At 49.6% G+C, this 19,055-nt stretch overlaps 1 protein-coding gene across 3 annotated transcripts in view; it reads left to right on the top strand.

Moving 5' to 3' along the window:
- The window catches only part of DAB2IP (DAB2 interacting protein), a 204,376-nt gene that overhangs the window by 132,847 nt on the left and 52,474 nt on the right, over positions 1-19,055 (top strand). For all 3 annotated transcript variants that reach the window (XM_078767189.1, XM_078767191.1, XM_078767190.1), the window contains exon 6: positions 18,486-18,630. In XM_078767189.1, coding sequence (XP_078623315.1) covers positions 18,486-18,630 — 145 coding nt within the window. The remainder of the gene's footprint in view (positions 1-18,485; positions 18,631-19,055) is intronic.

The raw sequence follows: 19,055 nt of genomic DNA on the forward strand, positions 1-19,055 counted from the left end.
AGCTCTTCTACGAGCCTTAGATAAAATTTAGTTTTTAAGAAGAAAAGGTTCGTGGGTAGTTATGTAACGAGACAAACATAGATGGTGGAGGCAAACCAAAGGAGATGGGATGTGAGTGTGACAGTGACTACATCAAACACAAACCCCTTCACTGTTGTGGTACCCTGAACCACGTGCTCCATTAGCTACTGCCACATGGATCCTGACCAATAGGACAGGCCTGCCACACACCATCCTTTCTGTGGACCACAAGCAGACCTAAAGAGGTAGCCAGGATATAATTAAATTATCATTAAAGGCTCTTAAATCGATCGATTACATGCAGAATGTGCTGAGCGAAACATTTTATTTACTTCCTTATAGGCTGCCACCCCCTCTCAATCTGTAGCCAAATGGACACTGGTGCTGTATTTCCGCAAAGCCTCCCTCCCCTGGAGTCCTGAAGTTAATGGGCCAAAACGCGGAAGATATAGTTGCGTTAACTCGCGATAAAAGGTAGAATTAATTTGCAAAAAAAAAAAAAAAAAAAAAAGATTTGTACTGCAGGCCTCAAGGCAGGGACTCAGATCCATTTACCGATGGAGGAAATGCCGGCCCCGTGTTTTGCGAGCATGGAAAAGGTGAGACACTCAGAACGGCTCGGAACCACATGGCAAATTCTCACTCAAGAGCAATAAAGTGATTGCCTCTTGAATCCACGACGTTCAGCCGCGGGTGTCTGGGAAATGAATAGCAGCGAACAACAGCGGACGTGGAATTACGGAGGAAATTCTATGGGTGTAATGAAATAATAATGCAGCAGCAGCAGCATTATCTCTCTTGCTTTGTTTTTTGGGGGTTTCTGATGAAATATCGTTGACCGACGGTGACATTAAAGCTGGCGACGGTGATTATGGTGCTCCATGAATCAGGCAACAAAGTTTTATCCCGAACGAAGGATAGATACTTCAAACAAAGTCTAGCTTGCTAAATTCAAAGGCCATCTTTGTAATGTAAGTACAGCAAGTTCTCTTTATTACCAAGTAATTAGCTCGCAATGACTTTAAAAAGAAGAGACGACCGTAGAAAGGGGAAAAAAATGTTGCTGCGGAACTTATTCTGCTTAGTTAGGGTTAGGGTTAGAGCATGATGGCTGTACAACTCATTATCCTGTCTGCCCTTCCCACTGTCTACGTTCCTTTTTTTTGTTTTTATGGCGTAGCTCACGGGTTCAATAATTCCAGGAAATGATCCCAAATCAGCTAGATAAAACACAATGGTATCATCACACACACAATTTGAAGATCACCTGATGTGTAGTGTTAAAGCGCGGCGTTACGCGCGCTGCTTGCGAGCAAGGAGGAAGCGGACAAGCGGTAACTTATAAGCGTCTTTATTTCAGGAGCTCACTGTAACACTGGCGCGCTCCGGGCTGCGCGCCCGGTGTATATCATGAGGCCACGCCTACCCCTGGTGCGTGGCCACCGCCCGCTTGGTGCGCGGAATGATGTCACCACGCCAGTGGGCTTTTGTGTCCGCCACACGCGCCCCCCCAGAATTCCCGCGCACCTGGAGGGCCAGTTTGCGGGGCAGACGAATGACCCGGCCGAAGCGCCCCCTGGCGATCGGCGGCGTCCGGGGTGCAGGGATGCCAGGTGGGATGCCCCTGGCTGCCCCTGGGATGGGTGCAGGACCGGGGGGCGGCGTGGCGGCGGGGCTGGGCAGTGCCGGGGGTCCGCCCACAGGGGGGCGGCCCCGACGTGGGGGTCGGGCCACTGGCGGTGGATGGTCCACGTCGAGGAGGGCCGGCTTGAGGCGGTCTACTGAAACACGGTCAGGAGTACCGCCGATGTCCAGGGTGAAGTGCTTCGCCCCGGTCTCCAGCACGCGGAAAGGCCCGTCGTACGGGGGCCGCAGTGGTGTCCGGTGGGCATCGTGGCGGACGAAGACGTACTCCGCCGTGCGAAGCTCCGGGGCGACGTGCGTCGGTGGGTGCCCGTGGCATGCCGTTGGCACCGGGGCGAACCTCTGGGCGGTCTCTTGCAGAGCGGAGCGCTGCTGTGCCGCGGACCATGGTGCCGTGGAGTCGGGGAGGAACTCGCCCGGCACCCGCAGCGGTTGCCCGAAGACCAACTCCGCCGCGGATGCGCGCAGGTCCTCCTTGGGCGCCGTCCGGAGGCCCAGCAGGACCCAGGGGAGCCTGTCGACCCAGCCGCCGTCACGGAGGGTGGCCCGGAGCGCGGCCTTCAATGAGCGGTGAAATCGCTCACACAGGCCGTTAGCCTGGGGGTGGTAGGCCGTGGTTCGGTGCAGCCGGACCCCGAGCCCCTGCGCGACCGCCCCCCAGAGCTCCGAGGTGAACTGGGGGCCGCGGTCGGACGAGATGTCTGAGGGGGCGCCGAACCGGGCGACCCAGGTGGCGATGAAAGCCTGCGCGACATCGGCCGCCGTTGTCGACGCCAAGGGCACGGCCTCCGGCCACCGGGTGGTGCGGTCCACCATGGTGAGGACGTAGGTGAAACCCCGCGAGGGGGGCAGAGGTCCCACCAGGTCCACGTGGACGTGGTCAAACCGGCGTTCCGGCACCGTGAACGGGGCCAACGGGGCCTGGGTGTGCCGGTGCACCTTGGCGCGCTGGCACGCGAGGCACGTCCTGGCCCAGCCGCGGACGGCCTTCCGGAGGCCATGCCAGACGAACTTGTCGGCGATCAGCCTTTGGGAGGCCCTCGCGCCCGGGTGGGACAGGCCGTGGATGGCGTCAAACACCTGGCGCTGCCAGCCCGCGGGCACGATGGGGCGAGGACGCCCGAGGGAGACGTCGCACAAGAGGGCCGCGCCCGCGCCGTCGAACGCCACCTCGGTGACGCGGAGGCCCGTGACGGCGGTCCGCAAGGCCTGGACGTCGGGGTCAGCGGCCTGGTACGCTGCCATCCGGGCATAGTCGATGCCGAGGTTGACTGCGTGGGCGACGGCCCGGGAAAGGCAATACGCCACCGGGTTGTCCTTCCCCGCGACGTGCTGGATGTCCGTCGTGTACTCGGACACGGCCGAGAGGTGACGCTGCTGCCGGGCCGACCACGGCTTGGTGACCTTGCCCATCGCGAAGATCAGCGGCTTGTGGTCGACGAAGGCAGTGAACGCACGGCCCTCGAGCAGATGGCGGAAGTGCCTGACCGCCAAGTGAAGCCCGAGCAACTCGCGATCGAAGGTACTGTAACGGCGTTCGGGCGGGCGAAGCTGCCGGCTAAAGAACGCCAGCGGTTGCCAAGCTCCACGCACCCATTGCTCGTGCACCGCGCCCACCGCGTAGTCCGAGGCATCGGTGGTGAGGGCGATCGGTGCATCGGGCGCCGGGTGCGCGAGCATGGTGGCGTTAGCCAAGGCGAGCTTCGCGCCCGTGAACGCCGTGTCCATCTGCTCGGTCCAGGTAACGTCGCCTTTGCCCGGCTTACCTCGGAGAGCTTCGTGCAGGGGGCGCAGGAGCTGGGCGATACGGGGCAGGAACCGATGGTAAAAGTTCACCATGCCCAGGAACTCCTGCAGCCCTCTGATCGTGCGGGGGCGCGGAAACCCCTTCACCACCTCCACCTTGGCCGGCAGGGGGACAGCTCCGTGCCTGGTGACACGGTGCCCCAGAAAATCGATTATAGTGGCGCCGAACCGGCACTTTGCGGGGTTCACAATCAGGCCATGCTGGCCCAGGTGTTCGAAGAGCGTGCGGAGGTGGCGTAGGTGCTCTTCGCGGGATGCGCTGGCGACGAGGATATCGTCCAGGTAGACATAGACAAAATCCAAGTCACGCAGGACGCTGTCCATCAGTCGCTGGAACGCCTGAGCCGCATTCTTCAGACCGAAGGGCATGCGCAGGAACTCGAAGAGTCCGAATGGCGTGATGACCGCCGTCTTCGGGACGTCCTCCGGCCTGACGGGGACCTGATGGTAGCCGCGTATGAGGTCCACCTTCGAGAAGAAGGACATGCCCGCCAAACGGGCGGAAAAGTCCTGAATGTGGGGGACGGGGTAGCGGTCGGGAGTCGTAGCGTCATTGAGACGGCGATAGTCCCCGCACGGTCGCCATCCCCCGCCGGGCTTCGGCACGATGTGCAGCGGCGACGCCCAAGCGCTCTCTGAGCGCCGAACGATGCCGAGTCGCTCCAGGGTAGCGAACGCCGCTTTTGCCACAGCCAGCTTCGGCGGCTCGAGGCGGCGTGCCCGGGCGTAGACCGGTGGCCCGACGGTGGGGATGTGATGGGCCACCCCGTGCTTGACGGCCCCCGCCGAGAAGGTGGGCCGCGTGAGGGCCGGGAAGCCGGCGAGGAGGCGGGTGAATGCGTCCGCTGCCGGAAGCGTACAGACCAACGTGGCCGGAACCGAACCGTTCGGCAAGCCGCTTGGCAAGCCGCTCGTTGAGCTGGGCAACGCACAAGCGAGCGAGCTGAACGTCTCGGCCTGGACAAGACGTCTGCGCTTGACGTCGACCAGGAGCCCATTAGCGCACAGGAAGTCCGCGCCAAGCAGTGCCATGGGCACGTCGGTGGTGACGAACGTCCATCGGAAAACCTGCCCTCCGAACCGCAGAGAGAGGCAGCGTTTTCTGTACGTACGGATGGGCGTCCCGTTCGCGGCAAGCAGCGCGGGGCCCCCACCCGCGGCGTGCTTGTCTGACGTGCCGGCAGGAACGACACTCACCTGCGCTCCCGTGTCGCACAGGTAACGGCGCCCGGAGAAGGTGTCCGTTATGAACAGCAGGCTGCTCGAACGGCCGGCGCTCATCGCCACTATTGAGCGCCGGCCCGGGCGTTTCCCGACCTGTTGAAGGAGCATGGCGGATGACACTGCCGAGCTTAGTGGCCGAACTTGGCGTGGAACCAGCACCAGGTGGTGGAGCTGGAGGAGCGCGGCTGGCTCCGCCAGGCCGGTGGAGTTGGCGGATTTCCCCGCGGTGGCGGTTTTCGCTGCGGCGGTGGGCGGGGCGTGGCGGCGGTCACGAGGTGCGTATCAGCATGCTGCGTATGCTGTATAAGCTGATGCTGTGGATCAGCAGCATCAGCAGCAGCATCAGCAGCATCAGCCACGAGGGCCGTGACGGCCACGCCGACTCTCGCCCGCGTGTCCGAAGCAGCGAAGTACTTGTCCGCCTCGGCTGCCAATGCTCGGGGTTCCGTTAGCCCGGTCCCGGCCAACGCGAGGCGAACCTGCGCTGGAAGTTGGCGACGGAAAAGCGCCCGGAATAGAGAACCGGGGGCTTCGTCGCCCAACAGTGACAGCATATGGTCCATTCGGACCGACGGGCGCGTGTCACCGAGCTCGGGGAGATCCAGGAGGCGGTCGGCCCGTGCGTCGTCCGTGAGGCCGAACGTGGCTAGGAGTAGCCGCTTGAGTGCCTCGTACTTGTGGCCGTCCGGTGGGTGGCGAAGGACGGACACAACTCGAGCGGCCGTGCCTGGCCCGAGGGAGGCGACGACGTGGCAATAGCGCGTGTCATCGCCGGTGAGGCGCCGAAGCTGAAATTGGGCTTCGGCCTGGACGAACCAGACTTCGGCCTGAGCCTCCCAAAATTCGGGAAGTTTGATGAAGTTGGCCATGGCAATGGCGTCGCGTGTGGAAGGATCGCTCCGGCAGATCCAACGTCGAGGGGGTCACCAGTAAAGCGCGGCGTTACGCGCGCTGCTTGCGAGCAAGGAGGAAGCGGACAAGCGGTAACTTATAAGCGTCTTTATTTCAGGAGCTCACTGTAACACTGGCGCGCTCCGGGCTGCGCGCCCGGTGTATATCATGAGGCCACGCCTACCCCTCGGGCGTGGCCACCGCCCACTTGGTGCGCGGAATGATGTCACCACGCCAGTGGGCTTTTGTGTCCGCCACAGTGTGATGTTTGCTGACATTGTGCACAAACGTTCCAAGGAGGCTCTTAAGAACATTCAAGGAATTAAGGACATTCTGAACTTCTTGCAAAAACCCTTTCAGAGTATTCCTCATCACTGTATTCTGCAGTATCACTCCTCAAGTACAATGGCGTCGGCAAGCTGTACCCAGGTGTCGTTGAGTCGTAACTGCCATTTCCTGATTTTTGATTTCTGACAATTCCCAGAACCTTGGGACTGAACCTTGGGACTTCGGCCTGGACGAACCAGACTTCGGCCTGAGCCTCCCAAAATTCGGGAAGTTTGATGAAGTTGGCCATGACAATGGCATCGCGTGTGGAAGGATCGCTCCGGCAGATCCAACGTCGAGGGGGTCACCAGTAAAGCGCGGCGTTACGCGCGCTGCTTGCGAGGAAGCGGACAAGCGGTAACTTATAAGCGTCTTTATTTCAGGAGCTCACTGTAACACTGGCGCGCTCCGGGCTGCGCGCCCGGTGTATATCATGAGGCCACGCCTACCCCTCGGGCGTGGCCACCGCCCACTTGGTGCGCGGAATGATGTCACCACGCCAGTGGGCTTTTGTGTCCGCCACAGTGTGATGTTTGCTGACATTGTGCACAAACGTTCCAAGGAGGCTCTTAAGAACATTCAAGGAATTAAGGACATTCTGAACTTCTTGCAAAAACCCTTTCAGAGTATTCCTCATCACTGTATTCTGCAGTATCACTCCTCAAGTACAATGGCGTCGGCAAGCTGTTCCCAGGTGTCGTTGAGTCGTAACTGCCATTTCCTGATTTTTGATTTCTGACAATTCCCAGAACCTTGGGACTGATGCCAACTGGGTTACAGTTTGTCATTGGTAGTACGATGGTAAAGTGGGGACCAATGCCCTATTCAATCCACAGGTTGTAGGTCATTCATATTGCATGTCGTGACTGGAGCTGAGCTCGGAGAAGGCCATGGCCCTACTTGTATGTAGACCATCACCTGATATCGATTCATCCTAAGGGTAATTTGCAATGTTATACATGTCTTCTTTGAGTTCATCTATCTATAATTCCAGCAATCTCTGTGTGTGTGTGTGTGTGTGTGTGTGTGTGTGTGTGTGTCTGTGTGTCTGTGTGTGTGTTTGTTTGTCTGTGACCGCTGTTTCTCGACAACCACGGGTCCGATATACTTTAAACTTGCCAGGTATATTGCTGGGGACCCGAGGATGTGCCTTTTCAAGGTTTCATATTAATCGGGCAAGTAGTTACCGAGCTATGTCCAAAAAACGATTCAACCAATCAGAGAGCAGCGAGCTATCACGTGTGCCGAACGTGCCGAACAGACTCTGCCTCGGACGGCACATTTGAGAGCGTATTCATTTATTTCACGTTGGCAAACTATGTTGGCGTTAAACTATGTTTTAAAACTAATTAAAACTAATTTGCGATTCATCGTAACTGCGATTTGCGACCTTCCGGACAGTGAAGACTTCACTTCCGGCAGCCAATCACAGAACGCGTTGTTGCGAGCCGAGCCGAGCGCGTGCGCCATTACGGTTCGTAATTCGATTTCTTCCGGAGAAAATAATAATTTCTCGATTTCTTATGCGCATTATTTCTCCCAGAGCGAAGGGCGGAAGCGAAGAGCGTTGTTTTTTTTGTTTACGGGCGTACGGGCGTACGGGCGGGGTAGAGCGTACGGGTAGCGTTTTTTTTTTTTTTTGGCAAGGAACGGGCACCCACGTACGGGCATGCCCTAGTCTATCTATAATTCCAGTAATCTCTGTGTGTCTGTGTGTCTGTGTGTGTGTCTGTGTGTTTGTCTGTGACCGCTGTTTCTCGACAACCACGGGTCCGATATACTTGAAACTTGCCAGGTATATTGCTGGGGACCCGAGGATGTGCCTTTTCAAGGTTTCATATTAATCGGACAAGTAGTTACCGAGCTATGGCGATTTCTTTACCAAACTCCGCAAGCCGTTCGCTTTGGACCAAACCATTGCATGTAAATAGAGGGGGGGGATTGTCACCGTACTCGCAAGCCGTTCGCTTTGGACCAAACCATTTCATGTAAATAGAGGGGGGGGATTGTCACCGTACTCGCAAGCCGTTCGCTTTGGACCAAACCATTTCATGTAAATAGAGGGGGGGGATTGTCACCGTACTCGCAGGCCGTTCGCTTTGGACCAAACCATTTCATGTAAATAGAGGGGGGGGATATAATTTTAGATATATATATAGTACGGGCATGCCCTAGTCTATCTATAATAGCGTTGAACTAAAGACCCACCTGTTCAACGCTGCATTCAACATTCAACCCACAGCATTTAACCCCTGACTATCTCTTCTCCTTCTCCCTCCTTTTGCTTTAAATATTTCCCTATTGATTCTTGTCTTTTTGCAATTGTTGTTTTCATGTATTGTTATGCATTATGTTTGCCACTCTGTCAAAGCGCCTTTGGGCTTCTGGAAAAGCGCTATACAAAATAAATGAATTATTATTATTTATTATTATTATTATTATTATTACTAGGGCATTGCCCGTACGTGGGTGCCCGTTCCTTGCCAAAAAAAAAAAAAAAACGCTACCCGTACGCTCTACCCCGCCCGTACGCCCGTAAACAAAAAATAACAACGCTCTTCGCTTCCGCCCTTCGCTCTGACTGAATTGGGAGAAATAATGCGCATAAGAAATCGAATTACGTACCGTAATGGCGGTCAGCTCGTAACGCGCACACTGTCCGGAAGTTCGCATATCGCATATCTATCTATCTATCTATTAATGCCCATTTATTCAATTATCGCCAACGTATTTTGGCTTTTTGCAATTTAATCGCAAGGAAAAGTAGAAATAGAAGAGGGAAAAAAAGAAAAGCCTTGCCTTGCTGCAAACAGCTGCTGCAAACAACAACAACATGGAAGGCTGCACTGTCCGGAAGTTGGCATATCGCAGTTACGATTATTTTAGTGTTAATGGCCAATTATTCAATTAGCGCCAACGTATTTTGGCTGTTTGCAATTTAATCGCAAGGAAAAGTAGAAAGAGAAGAGGGAAAAAAAGAAAAGCCTTGCATTAACGCATTAACGCTTGCATTGCATTAACGGTTCGGCACACGTGATAGCTCGCTGCTCTCTGATTGGTTGAAGCGTTTTTTGGACATAGCTCGGTAGGTACTTGTCCGATTAATTACAAACCTTGAAAAGGCACATCCTCGGGTCCCCAGCAATATACCTGGCAAGTTTCAAGTATATCGGACCCGTGGTTGTCGAGAAACAGCGGTCACAGACAAACACACAGACACACAGACACACAGACACACAGACAGACACACAGAGATTACTGGAATTATAGATAGATTATAATGCCAGTAATCTCTGTGTGTCTGTCTGTGACCGCTGTTTCTCGACAACCACGGGTCCGATATACTTGAAACTTGCCAGGTATATTGCTGGGGACCCGAGGATGTGCCTTTTCAAGGTTTCATATTAATCGGACAAGTAGTTAGCGAGCTATGTCCAAAAAACGATTCAACCAATCAGAGAGCAGCGAGCTATCACGTGTGCCGAACGTGCCGAACAGACTCTGCCTCGGACGACACATTTGAGAGCGTATTCATTTATTTCACGTTGGCAAACTATGTTGCCGCTATGTTGGCGTTAAACTATGTTTTAAAACTAATTAAAACTAATTTGCGATTCTTTCGCTTTCCTGCGCGTTTGTGCACGCTATGGCGATTTCTTTACCAAACTCCGCAAGCCGTTCGCTTTGGACCAAACCATTTCATGTAAATAGAGGGGGGGGGGTTGTCACCGTACTCGCAAGCCGTTCGCTTTGGACCAAACCATTTCATGTAAATAGAGGGGGGGGATTGTCACCGTACTCGCAAGCCGTTCGCTTTGGACCAAACCATTTCATGTAAATAGAGGGGGGGGGGATTGTCACCGTACTCGCAAGCCGTTCGCTTTGGCTTTGCGAATGGACCAAACCATTTCATGTAAATAGAGGGGGGGGATATAATTTTAGATATATATATAGTACGGGCATGCCCTAGTACAACTAAAGAGCGGAGCAGTCAGAACAAGTGACACCTTGAGAATGGGATTCATAATTTGTCAGGATGGTCTTCTTGTTGTGCTTAGGGTTAGTGAGTTTTTGTCCCCCGTCGCACCGCGGAGCGAAAGGGGGACTATGGTTTTCCCCTCCGTCCATGTGTGCGTCTGTCCGTGCGTGCGTGCGTGCATAAGCGAAGGACCGAATTCTAATTTGATGTGTGGGTGCAACTCGGCATATGGAAGAACGCTATTGAAAATTGGGTCGCCACGTCAAAATCCAAGATAGCCGCCGCCATGTATGTCTGAACCTTGTGAGCGGAATATCTTGAAAAATAAGCGAAGTACCAACTTCTAATTTGGTGTGTGGGTGTATCTACGCAAAAGGAAGAAAGCTATCGAAAATTGGGTCGCCACGTCAAAATCCAAGATGACCACCACCATATATATGTCTAAACCTTGTGAGCGAAATATCTTGAAAAATAAACGAACTACTAACTTCTAATCTGGTGTGTGGGTGTATCTACGCAAAAGGAAGAAAGCTATCGAAAATTGGGTCGCCACGTCAAAATCCAAGATGGCCGCCTTGCGTCTTCCACTTTGTCAACTCACATCACTTCACCGACGGGGGACCGAGTCGTAACGCTTGTTTTTTTCTTGTACACAAAGTCTAGGCTCGTGGAGAAAGAAGCATGAACATATAATGGATCAGGATGCAATGAAACAAACGGAACAGCAGGAAGAAAGAGAGAAAGGGGTGGGGGAGGTGGGAATCAGAAAAGCATGGTTGAGGGACAAAATACAGGGAGACTTGAACAAATAATAGATGAGGGGAAGGGGTGGATAAGATGGATCCAGTTATAAACTCTTACAAGGGGAAAACTAGAAATTAGGAAAGATGTGGTCTTAGAGAGGGTTAATGGAGGGGGTAAAGATCATGGTTTTGCATGGGGGATGATCTGAGATGGTGAGAACAGCTGGTTTGAAGACCTGGAGGGAAGAATAAGATTGAAGAGAATGTGGAAGTTGGTTCAGGGAAAAAGTAGGAACAAAAGAGTGGAGGTGGACCCAAAGGACCCAAAAGACCCTTAAAACCCCAAAGACCCTCAGACCCATAATACCAGCTAGCTTGGACCCTTGACCATGAAGAGCTTTGGACCACTTGACTGTTTTTTTTTATTACAAATAACTAATATGACCAATATTACAAATAAATGCAAACAAAAAATGTTTGTATTATGATTAGTGTAAATTATGACAACACAGCAATTCAAGCTCAGTCAGGTCATTATCCTCAGTTAAAACAAGCCCATGCCTCTGCAACGACGTGTGATGAGGCAAGCGTAGTGTGCCGATTGAAGTTATATATATGTGTATATATATATATATATATATATATATATATATATATATATATATATATATATATATATATATATATACATATATATATATACTACCGCTCAAAAGTTTTAGAACACCTCAATTTTTCTAGTTTTTATTGAAATTTACACAGTTTAATGTCTCAATGTACTCTGAAATTAAGCATAGAACAAATAAACAATTAGAGATAAATAAATAAAAATCATAGAATCATTTTGTTTAACAAAATTTAATTTAAATTTTTGACTCAGCAAAGTAGCCACCTTTTGCAGATATAACCGCCGAACATACTCGTGGCATTCTTTCTACAATGGAAATCATATATTGTTCGGGAAGTTCTTCCCAACACTGTTGCAGAAGTTTCCACAAATGCGTTGCACTTGTAGGTTGCTTTGCTTTCACCCTTCTCCAGTTCATCCCAAACCAGCTCGATGGGGTTTAAGTCTGGAGACTGTGCTGGCCATTCCATGATTTGAAGCCTACCGTCTTGTTCTTTTCCTCGAAGGTAGCTTTGACATAGCCTGGAGGTGTGTTTAGGGTCATTATCTTGCTGCAGGATGAACCCCTGACCAACTAGGCGTCTACCAGACAGTATTGCACGGCGCTGCAAAATGCTGTGGTAGCCCTTTTGGTTCAGAGTGCCAGTCACTCTGTGCAAGTCGCCGACTCTGGATCCAGCAAAAGAGCCCCAGACCATCACGCTTCCTCCTCCATGTTTGACAGTTGGTGTCACACACTGAGAAATCATCCTTTCGCCTACTCAACGGCGTACAAAAACCCTGCGTGATGAACCAAAGATTTCAAATTTTGATTCGTCGGTTCATAAGACCTTCTTCCAGTCTTCAGTAGTCCACTGGTGGTGCTTCATGGCCCAGGCAAGCCTCTTTTTCTTATTCTGCCATCTTAGCAATGGCTTTCTTACTGCCACTCGACCTGTCAAACCTGCAGCTCGAAGTCTTCTCTTCACAGTTGAAACTGAGAATTGCTTACTTCGACCAGTGTTAAGCTGTGCTTGAAGCTGTTGTCCTGTGAGCCGCCTATCACGCAAGCTGTTGACTCTCAGAAACTTGTCTTCTGATTCTGTTGTGGCTTTGCGTCTGCTAGACCTCTTCCTGTCAGAGTTTCCTCCAGTTTCCAAGTGCCTTTTGATGGTGTAGGAAACTGTACTCACTGACACCTTGGCTTTCTTTGCAATTTATCTAAAGGAAAGACCGACACTTTTAAGGGTTATAATGGTCTGTCTGTCTTCCTTTGTTAATTGCCTTTTTCTCGCCATTATGATAGCAATATACTACTTCCTGCAGTGCAATATTGTCCAAATAATGCTTCAGAGGGTGTAATAACAGTCTGTTCCAATACTGCTTTTATACAGACAGGGGGTTTGTAATCAAGTAATCAGCAGAGGTTAGGACACCTGCAGAAATTGTTTGCATCAACTTTCAAGGCTTAATTTACTTGCATTGCTGCAAAACAGCTGTTGTTAACCCATTACTTGTTCCCTGACGAAGGCCTTTTTTTACAATATAACTGCGCAATTTACACTATTTCCCGTTTTTGCTAACCTAAACTTTTTTTTCAACCTCGAGCAGTTTACTGCTTACCTTTGTACCATTTCAGGTTATTCACTGGACTTGAATTGCTTAAATTTTTTTAAAAACTGGAAAAATAGAGGTGTTCTAAAACTTTTGACCATGTGTGTGTGTGTGTGTATGTGTGTGTGTGTGTGTGTGTGTGTGTGTGTGTGTGTGTGTGTGTGTGTGTGTGTGTGTGTGTGTGTGTGTGTGTGTGTGTGTGTCACAAAAACAGACACTTGGGGGCAAAAATCAAAATTGAGATTTTGATATCATCTGATTCCCCATGCTTTTCTCTTTCATTTGATATATACATTATGTTAATTGGATGAAACTTAACGAAGTTATGGTATTTTAATGACAATTATATTTTCGTTTAAACAATGGAGAAAATTAGGTTCAAAGTTCACAATACCGTTCACACGCACAAAGAATGTGCACACGTAGAGCTTTTCATTCATACCAAACATATATGTCAGGGATCTCCTTCGAATTATGATGTATGGCTCGGAGTAAAACATCGAAATTTTGCGATCTTCGTGACTTTATGAGCATATTTTGAGAATGCCGTTTAATTTTAGATTCTTCGTCAAATTTCACAACTTTTCTCTTTCTTGGAAAAATGTTTTGGTGCATAATAATCTGGAGAAGTTACTCTTTCTATCCATATAAAAATCTCAAGTTGGTCCCTGTGGTCATATTTTGACTCTCTTCGGCTTTTTATTGCGAAGAGAAATGCCCCCATGTGTCTGCTTTTGCCAGAGCCAGTCACATTTGTGTCTGCTTTATTGTGGTCAACATCTTACGTGCCTGCAGCTTGCAGTGTTTGTGCGAGAAATAGCTAAGGTTAATCGGAAGAGTCAATAGCTCAGTGAGCAGTCGATGCATAAACGATGGTCCTTTAGTTCTCTGGAAGCAACGTCAGCACAACAACTGTTCGTCAGGAGCTTCATGAAATGGGTTTCCATGGCCGAGCAGCCACACACAAGCCGAAGATCACCATGCGCAATGCCAAGCGTTGGCTGGAGTGGTGTAAAGCTCACCGCCATTGGACTCTGGAGCAGTGGAAATGCGTTCTCTGGAGTGATGAATCACGCTTCACCATCTGGCAGTCCGACGGACGGATCTGGGTTTGACGGATGCCAGGAGAACGCTACCTGCCCGAATGCATAGTGCCAACTGTAAAGTTTGTTGGAGGAGGAATAATGGTCTGGGGCTGTTTTTCATTGTTCGGGCTAGGCCCCTTAGTTCCAGTGAAGGGAAATTTCACTGGAACTAAGGTCAACTGCAACACTAGCGGATGCTGCAAAATACATATGATGCTGCAGACGGAGCGGTTATATATATATATATATATATATATATATATATATATATATATATATATATATATATATATATATCACACACACACACACACACACACACACACACACACACACACATATATATATATATATATATTTGGATTTCCCATTACATTACCCGTTACAGGGTGTTGGTGCTGTTGAAGCAGTTTCCTAGCAAGGGTTTATACTGGGTGGTTTAGCCATTGCCTTCCCAGCATTACTTATCCATGTTTTATCCTTTTAAATACAGCATCAAGCAGGGAAACACCACGTACCACATCTTCAGTCTTTGGTATGACTCAGCCAGGATTCAAACTGCGACCTCCCATACTCAGAGCGGATGCTGCAACGGGAAATTAATAAAAGGTATCCCCAAATCACAAACGAGTTGGCCTTAGCACCGCTAATTCCCATTGGCAAACAAAAGTTAAAGTTAACAAATTATTACTAATTAATTTTCAAGGTTGGCGAGTGCACCATGTGGTTTGGGCATCGCTCGGCTGCCACTCAGTCCTAGCTCGTGACTTGTTTTTCCACTGCTCTGCTGCTATTCTGCTGGTCTCGGTGCCCGGGGCAGTGTGCTTCTCGTACTGGTACGTGGCAGTGAATAATAAAATTCATCCATTAAATGTGATGTGCGTGGTCCCATATGACAGGAAGGTCCGTTGAATCCCTTGAATCTTTGGGATTTTGAAGGACTCATCAAGTGACTCGCCACATATCATTGGGTTGCAGTTGTGATTCTGTCACAATGTGGGATGGTAAATGCACACACAAACACAATTACATTTACTCCCGCATCAATGCAAGTGCCCCTGGTTTGAGGCCTACAAAATCAAAGTATAATAACTTAACGAGAATTATGCTCAATTCTAGCCAGGTTATCAGCAATGTATTTTTATTTTTAAGGACCATACAAATAGGTACCAACTATGACATCCTTTCTTTGGCATATTGAAGCAACCTGCTAAGTTTTATCTACTATTTCAGAGATTTTATCCACTATTTCAGTGCATGGAAGAAGTTTCGGGAACTGAGTGGCGTGCTGATGAGGAGGGGAGTGTTGTTGAAGCTGAAGGGAAAGGTGTATGCTGCATGTGTGAGAAGTGTTATGATTTATGGGAGCGAGACATGGGTCATGAATGTAGAGCAGCAACGAAGGCTGGAAAGGGTGGAAATGCGAATGGTTCGGTGGATGTGCGGAGTGTCACTGAGATCTTGAGCCTTTTAATTCACACAAAACAAGTGAATAAAATGTGAAAAGCAAGGTTGCAAGTGACCCTTTTAACAGTCAAAAAATCTTACATCACATCAATCAACTCATTTATAGGTTTTGTAAACATAACTTCAAATGTCATGGTCCTGTGTTTCTCCCCGTCTCGTCACTTTGGGCGATACAGGCGAATGTGAATTGCAGAAATCTGCCGGCTCTGGCTCTCCAGCTCCTGGTCAAAAACATCAACGTCATCTAAGCAACCCATGCTCCGCTGCTCCTCCAAGGTCACCGTCGAGGTTTGAGTCCAAAGCTCGAGTGGTCCACATTCAGCCGCGAAAGTCTGAGCGAGTGGTGAGGTAGACGTCACTCTGGGACCGTGGGAGACGCTGGGGTGGCCGACGGCGCCTGGTGACGTCAGGAATCCAAGGCCCGTCACGGGGCGTCCTCTCCGACTGGACTCGCTCCGTTTCCGGACTCATCGCATGATGCACATGCTCAAAATGCCTTCTTTGTGTGTCACTTTGAGTGTCACTGAGAGAGAGGAAGACAAATGATGAATTGCGAAAGATGATGGGAATAGAGCCTGTGATTGATGCTGTGAAGAGGAACAGGTTGAAATGGTTTGGTCATGTGTTGAGGAAGTATGAAAGTGACTGGTTGAGAAGAGTGATGGAAATGAATGTAGAAGGAAGTAGAGGACGGGGAAGACCGAGAAAGACTTGGCTAAAGAGAAGAAGACATGCGGGCAAGGGGGTTAACAAGGAGAGATGCAGAAAATAAGGCAAAATGGAGAACATTGTCATGGGGACCGCAAGGCCGCTCTTGCAGGGAAAATGGCCTTAAAATACATGTTGTTGTTGTTGTATTTCAGAGCCGTTGGTCTGTCTGTCTGTCTGTCTGTGCCGCCATTTTTCTCAGAGATGGCTGAACGGATCTTCGTCAAACTTTCAGAGGTGCATCAGTGAGTGTCTGGGGATGTTTTAGGCAAAAAAAAAGAAAATTGAAAAAAAAAGTTCGTTTTTATGGATTTTTTTTAAATCGCTCTATAGTGCCTAAGCCTTTTTGATTAATGACAGTTATATACAAGTACACATTCACATAAATAAATACAAAACAATTCGTAAACATTTGAACACAAATAAATCAAACTATTCCGGAAGTGTACGAAGTTGGTGATAAGGTTTCTTCTTCTTCTTGAACGTCATCATACTTAACTCAAAAAAGTGATGAACAGCACATTCATCAGCAGATATTCAACAAAAAGGTGAAATGATGATTTGACACTTGTGATGGATTCTGATTTGGATGTAATTGCTTTTCCATTATATTTGCCCTCATTTCAAATATGTTAATGTTTCGCTTGAGTAATGCCGGGTACTCCAGCTATAAACGCTTATATACTTTACTCGGGGTACGAATACAAATACAACTTTGTCTGGGGGGTAACATAGCCTATGTGGCCGTGGCCTCATGCGGGGGTGTGGGAGACTGGGAGAGGGGTGTAAATTCTCTATGTAAATGCGTACCGTGTAGCGCCACCTGGTGTTGGTGGCAGAGGGTATTACAAATTTCTTTTTTTACCTGGTAACACTGAGATTATAGGGTATTGCAACTTCCTTTTTTTTACCTGGGCAAAACTGAGGGTAAAGCACTCTTTGCATGGGTAAATTTTTTATCCTTCTCATCCCCCCTCCCCCAAAACAGAGGGGCCTGTCAAAGGCATCCCCCCCCCCCTCCCAAAAGATGTATATGTAGTTTTTCTTTCCCGTCTCTCCGTGATTCACACCCCTCGCACCCCTCCCCCCCCCCCACTCCCTTCCACACCCCTCCCTCTCCTGCCTCCTCGCTCCACCCCCCCCCCCCCCCCCCTCGACGTCCTCTCTTGTCGTAGTCAACGTGTGGTCCAAATGGAATTCTCTCATCTCCTCTTCCTGTCCAGTCTGGAGCTCCTCAAGGCAGTTTTCTGGGCCCTATGCTTTTTCTGGTATTCATTAATGATCTCTCCAACTCTCTGGAAAATCCTCTCTATCGCTTTGCTGATGACCCCACTCTCTGCCGCTCCATATCTCAACCCTCAGATCGGCAGGCAGCAGCCTCTTCACTCTCTGCAGATCTGGACAATATCACAAACTGGTCACACAAGTGGAACATGTCTTTCAATCCTGACAAATCTCACACTCTCACTATGTCTCTCCGAAATGACCGTCTGGAAAACCCTCCCATCTACTTTCTCAACAATCCTCTCCAAGAAGTTCTTCCACTCAAGCTTTTGGGTCTCACTATCTGCCATGATCTTTCCTGGGAAAACCACATTTCCACGCTGGCCTCCAGAGCCAGTTGCCACTGGGCAGTGGGCATCCTCTGTCATGCGAAGTCCTTCCACGGTACTACTGAGCGTCCCACCACATACAAAGCATTCATCCTCAGTTTGATGGAATACTGCTCTCCCCCTGCCCCCCCCCCCCTCCCCAAGCCCTCTCCCTTCCACATCTCCCGAAATGTCCCTATTCTCTATTGTTGTGCTTCCCTCTCCCTTCCCTTCTTGTCTCCCACTCCCTTTATTGCATGTTCTATGTGTTAGCTATTACACAAGCCTCAACTTCGTATACAAAAAAAGAAGAAGCAGATCCATTAACCTTATCTTGGCCCCGAATTCACCGAAATGATCACTCGATCACCACAGAATGTGTTGTGAACAGCCAAGCCCACTTTTAACACACAACGACAATAATTATACAATTGTTTTGATCTGTTGTGTTGTGATTATATATCCCGTCATTATGGCCAGTGCCTGCGGAAAAATGCATCGTCCAAGTGTGCATGGATTAAAGCATAAAACCCAACAGTAGGAGATAAAAATGCTTTACTACTCTTTATAAACATAAGATTTATCTTTCGTAACTTGTATTTAATTCAAGCAACAAGTTCATTGTGTTCACCCGTTAATTTTGTCACGGATTATTGATGGTTCAACTGAAATGGGTGTCTTCATTTTGTCTGCTCCTTTAAACATTATAAATTGGTATCAATGACATTTTATTTCTCTGCTCACCCCATCCCGCTCCCCACACCTTCCATTGTGCAGGAATTTCTTTGTGAGATGGTGCTGTCAGAGATTGAAAGGTGTGGCGAGAACGAACACCTACTCTTTCGAGAAAACACGTTAGGTACCAAAGCCATTGAGGAGTTCCTGAAGCTCGTTGGGCACAAGTATCTCCAGGATGCACTTGGTGCGTATGTTGAGTAGTGAGAACTTGAGTGTATTTTATGTGTGTGTTTGCTTTGTGTGTGTACATTTATCTGTTTTGTGTTTAAGGCTCATGAAGGAGCTTGTTTCTTATGGAGGAATATGGGTAGCAGTGTCGCTGTTTTTATGAACGGCACATTCACAGCTATCTCAGGGAGTGACCTCCCTGCCCCATGCGAGTCCCGTGCTCAGCTGGTTCTGTCTAACAGTACCTGGTATGGGCCCCTCCCTTGTCCGGGGTAACGGATCCCCACTGCCTTGTGGGGGAAGCCTCTTTAGGCTAAGGCTATGAGAAGGATACTCAAATATCAAACCGCACTGGTCGGTCAGCCTGGGCAGCGCTACATCGTGGATAAATGTGCCCATGAAAGTCAGTGGTGGCACAAATTAAGGCTTCACTGCGCAGCA

The sequence above is a fragment of the Myxine glutinosa genome, chromosome 13, assembly GCF_964187855.1.
Source record: "Myxine glutinosa chromosome 13, kmMyxGlut1.1, whole genome shotgun sequence".
NCBI classification, from domain to species: Eukaryota; Metazoa; Chordata; class Myxini; order Myxiniformes; family Myxinidae; genus Myxine; species Myxine glutinosa.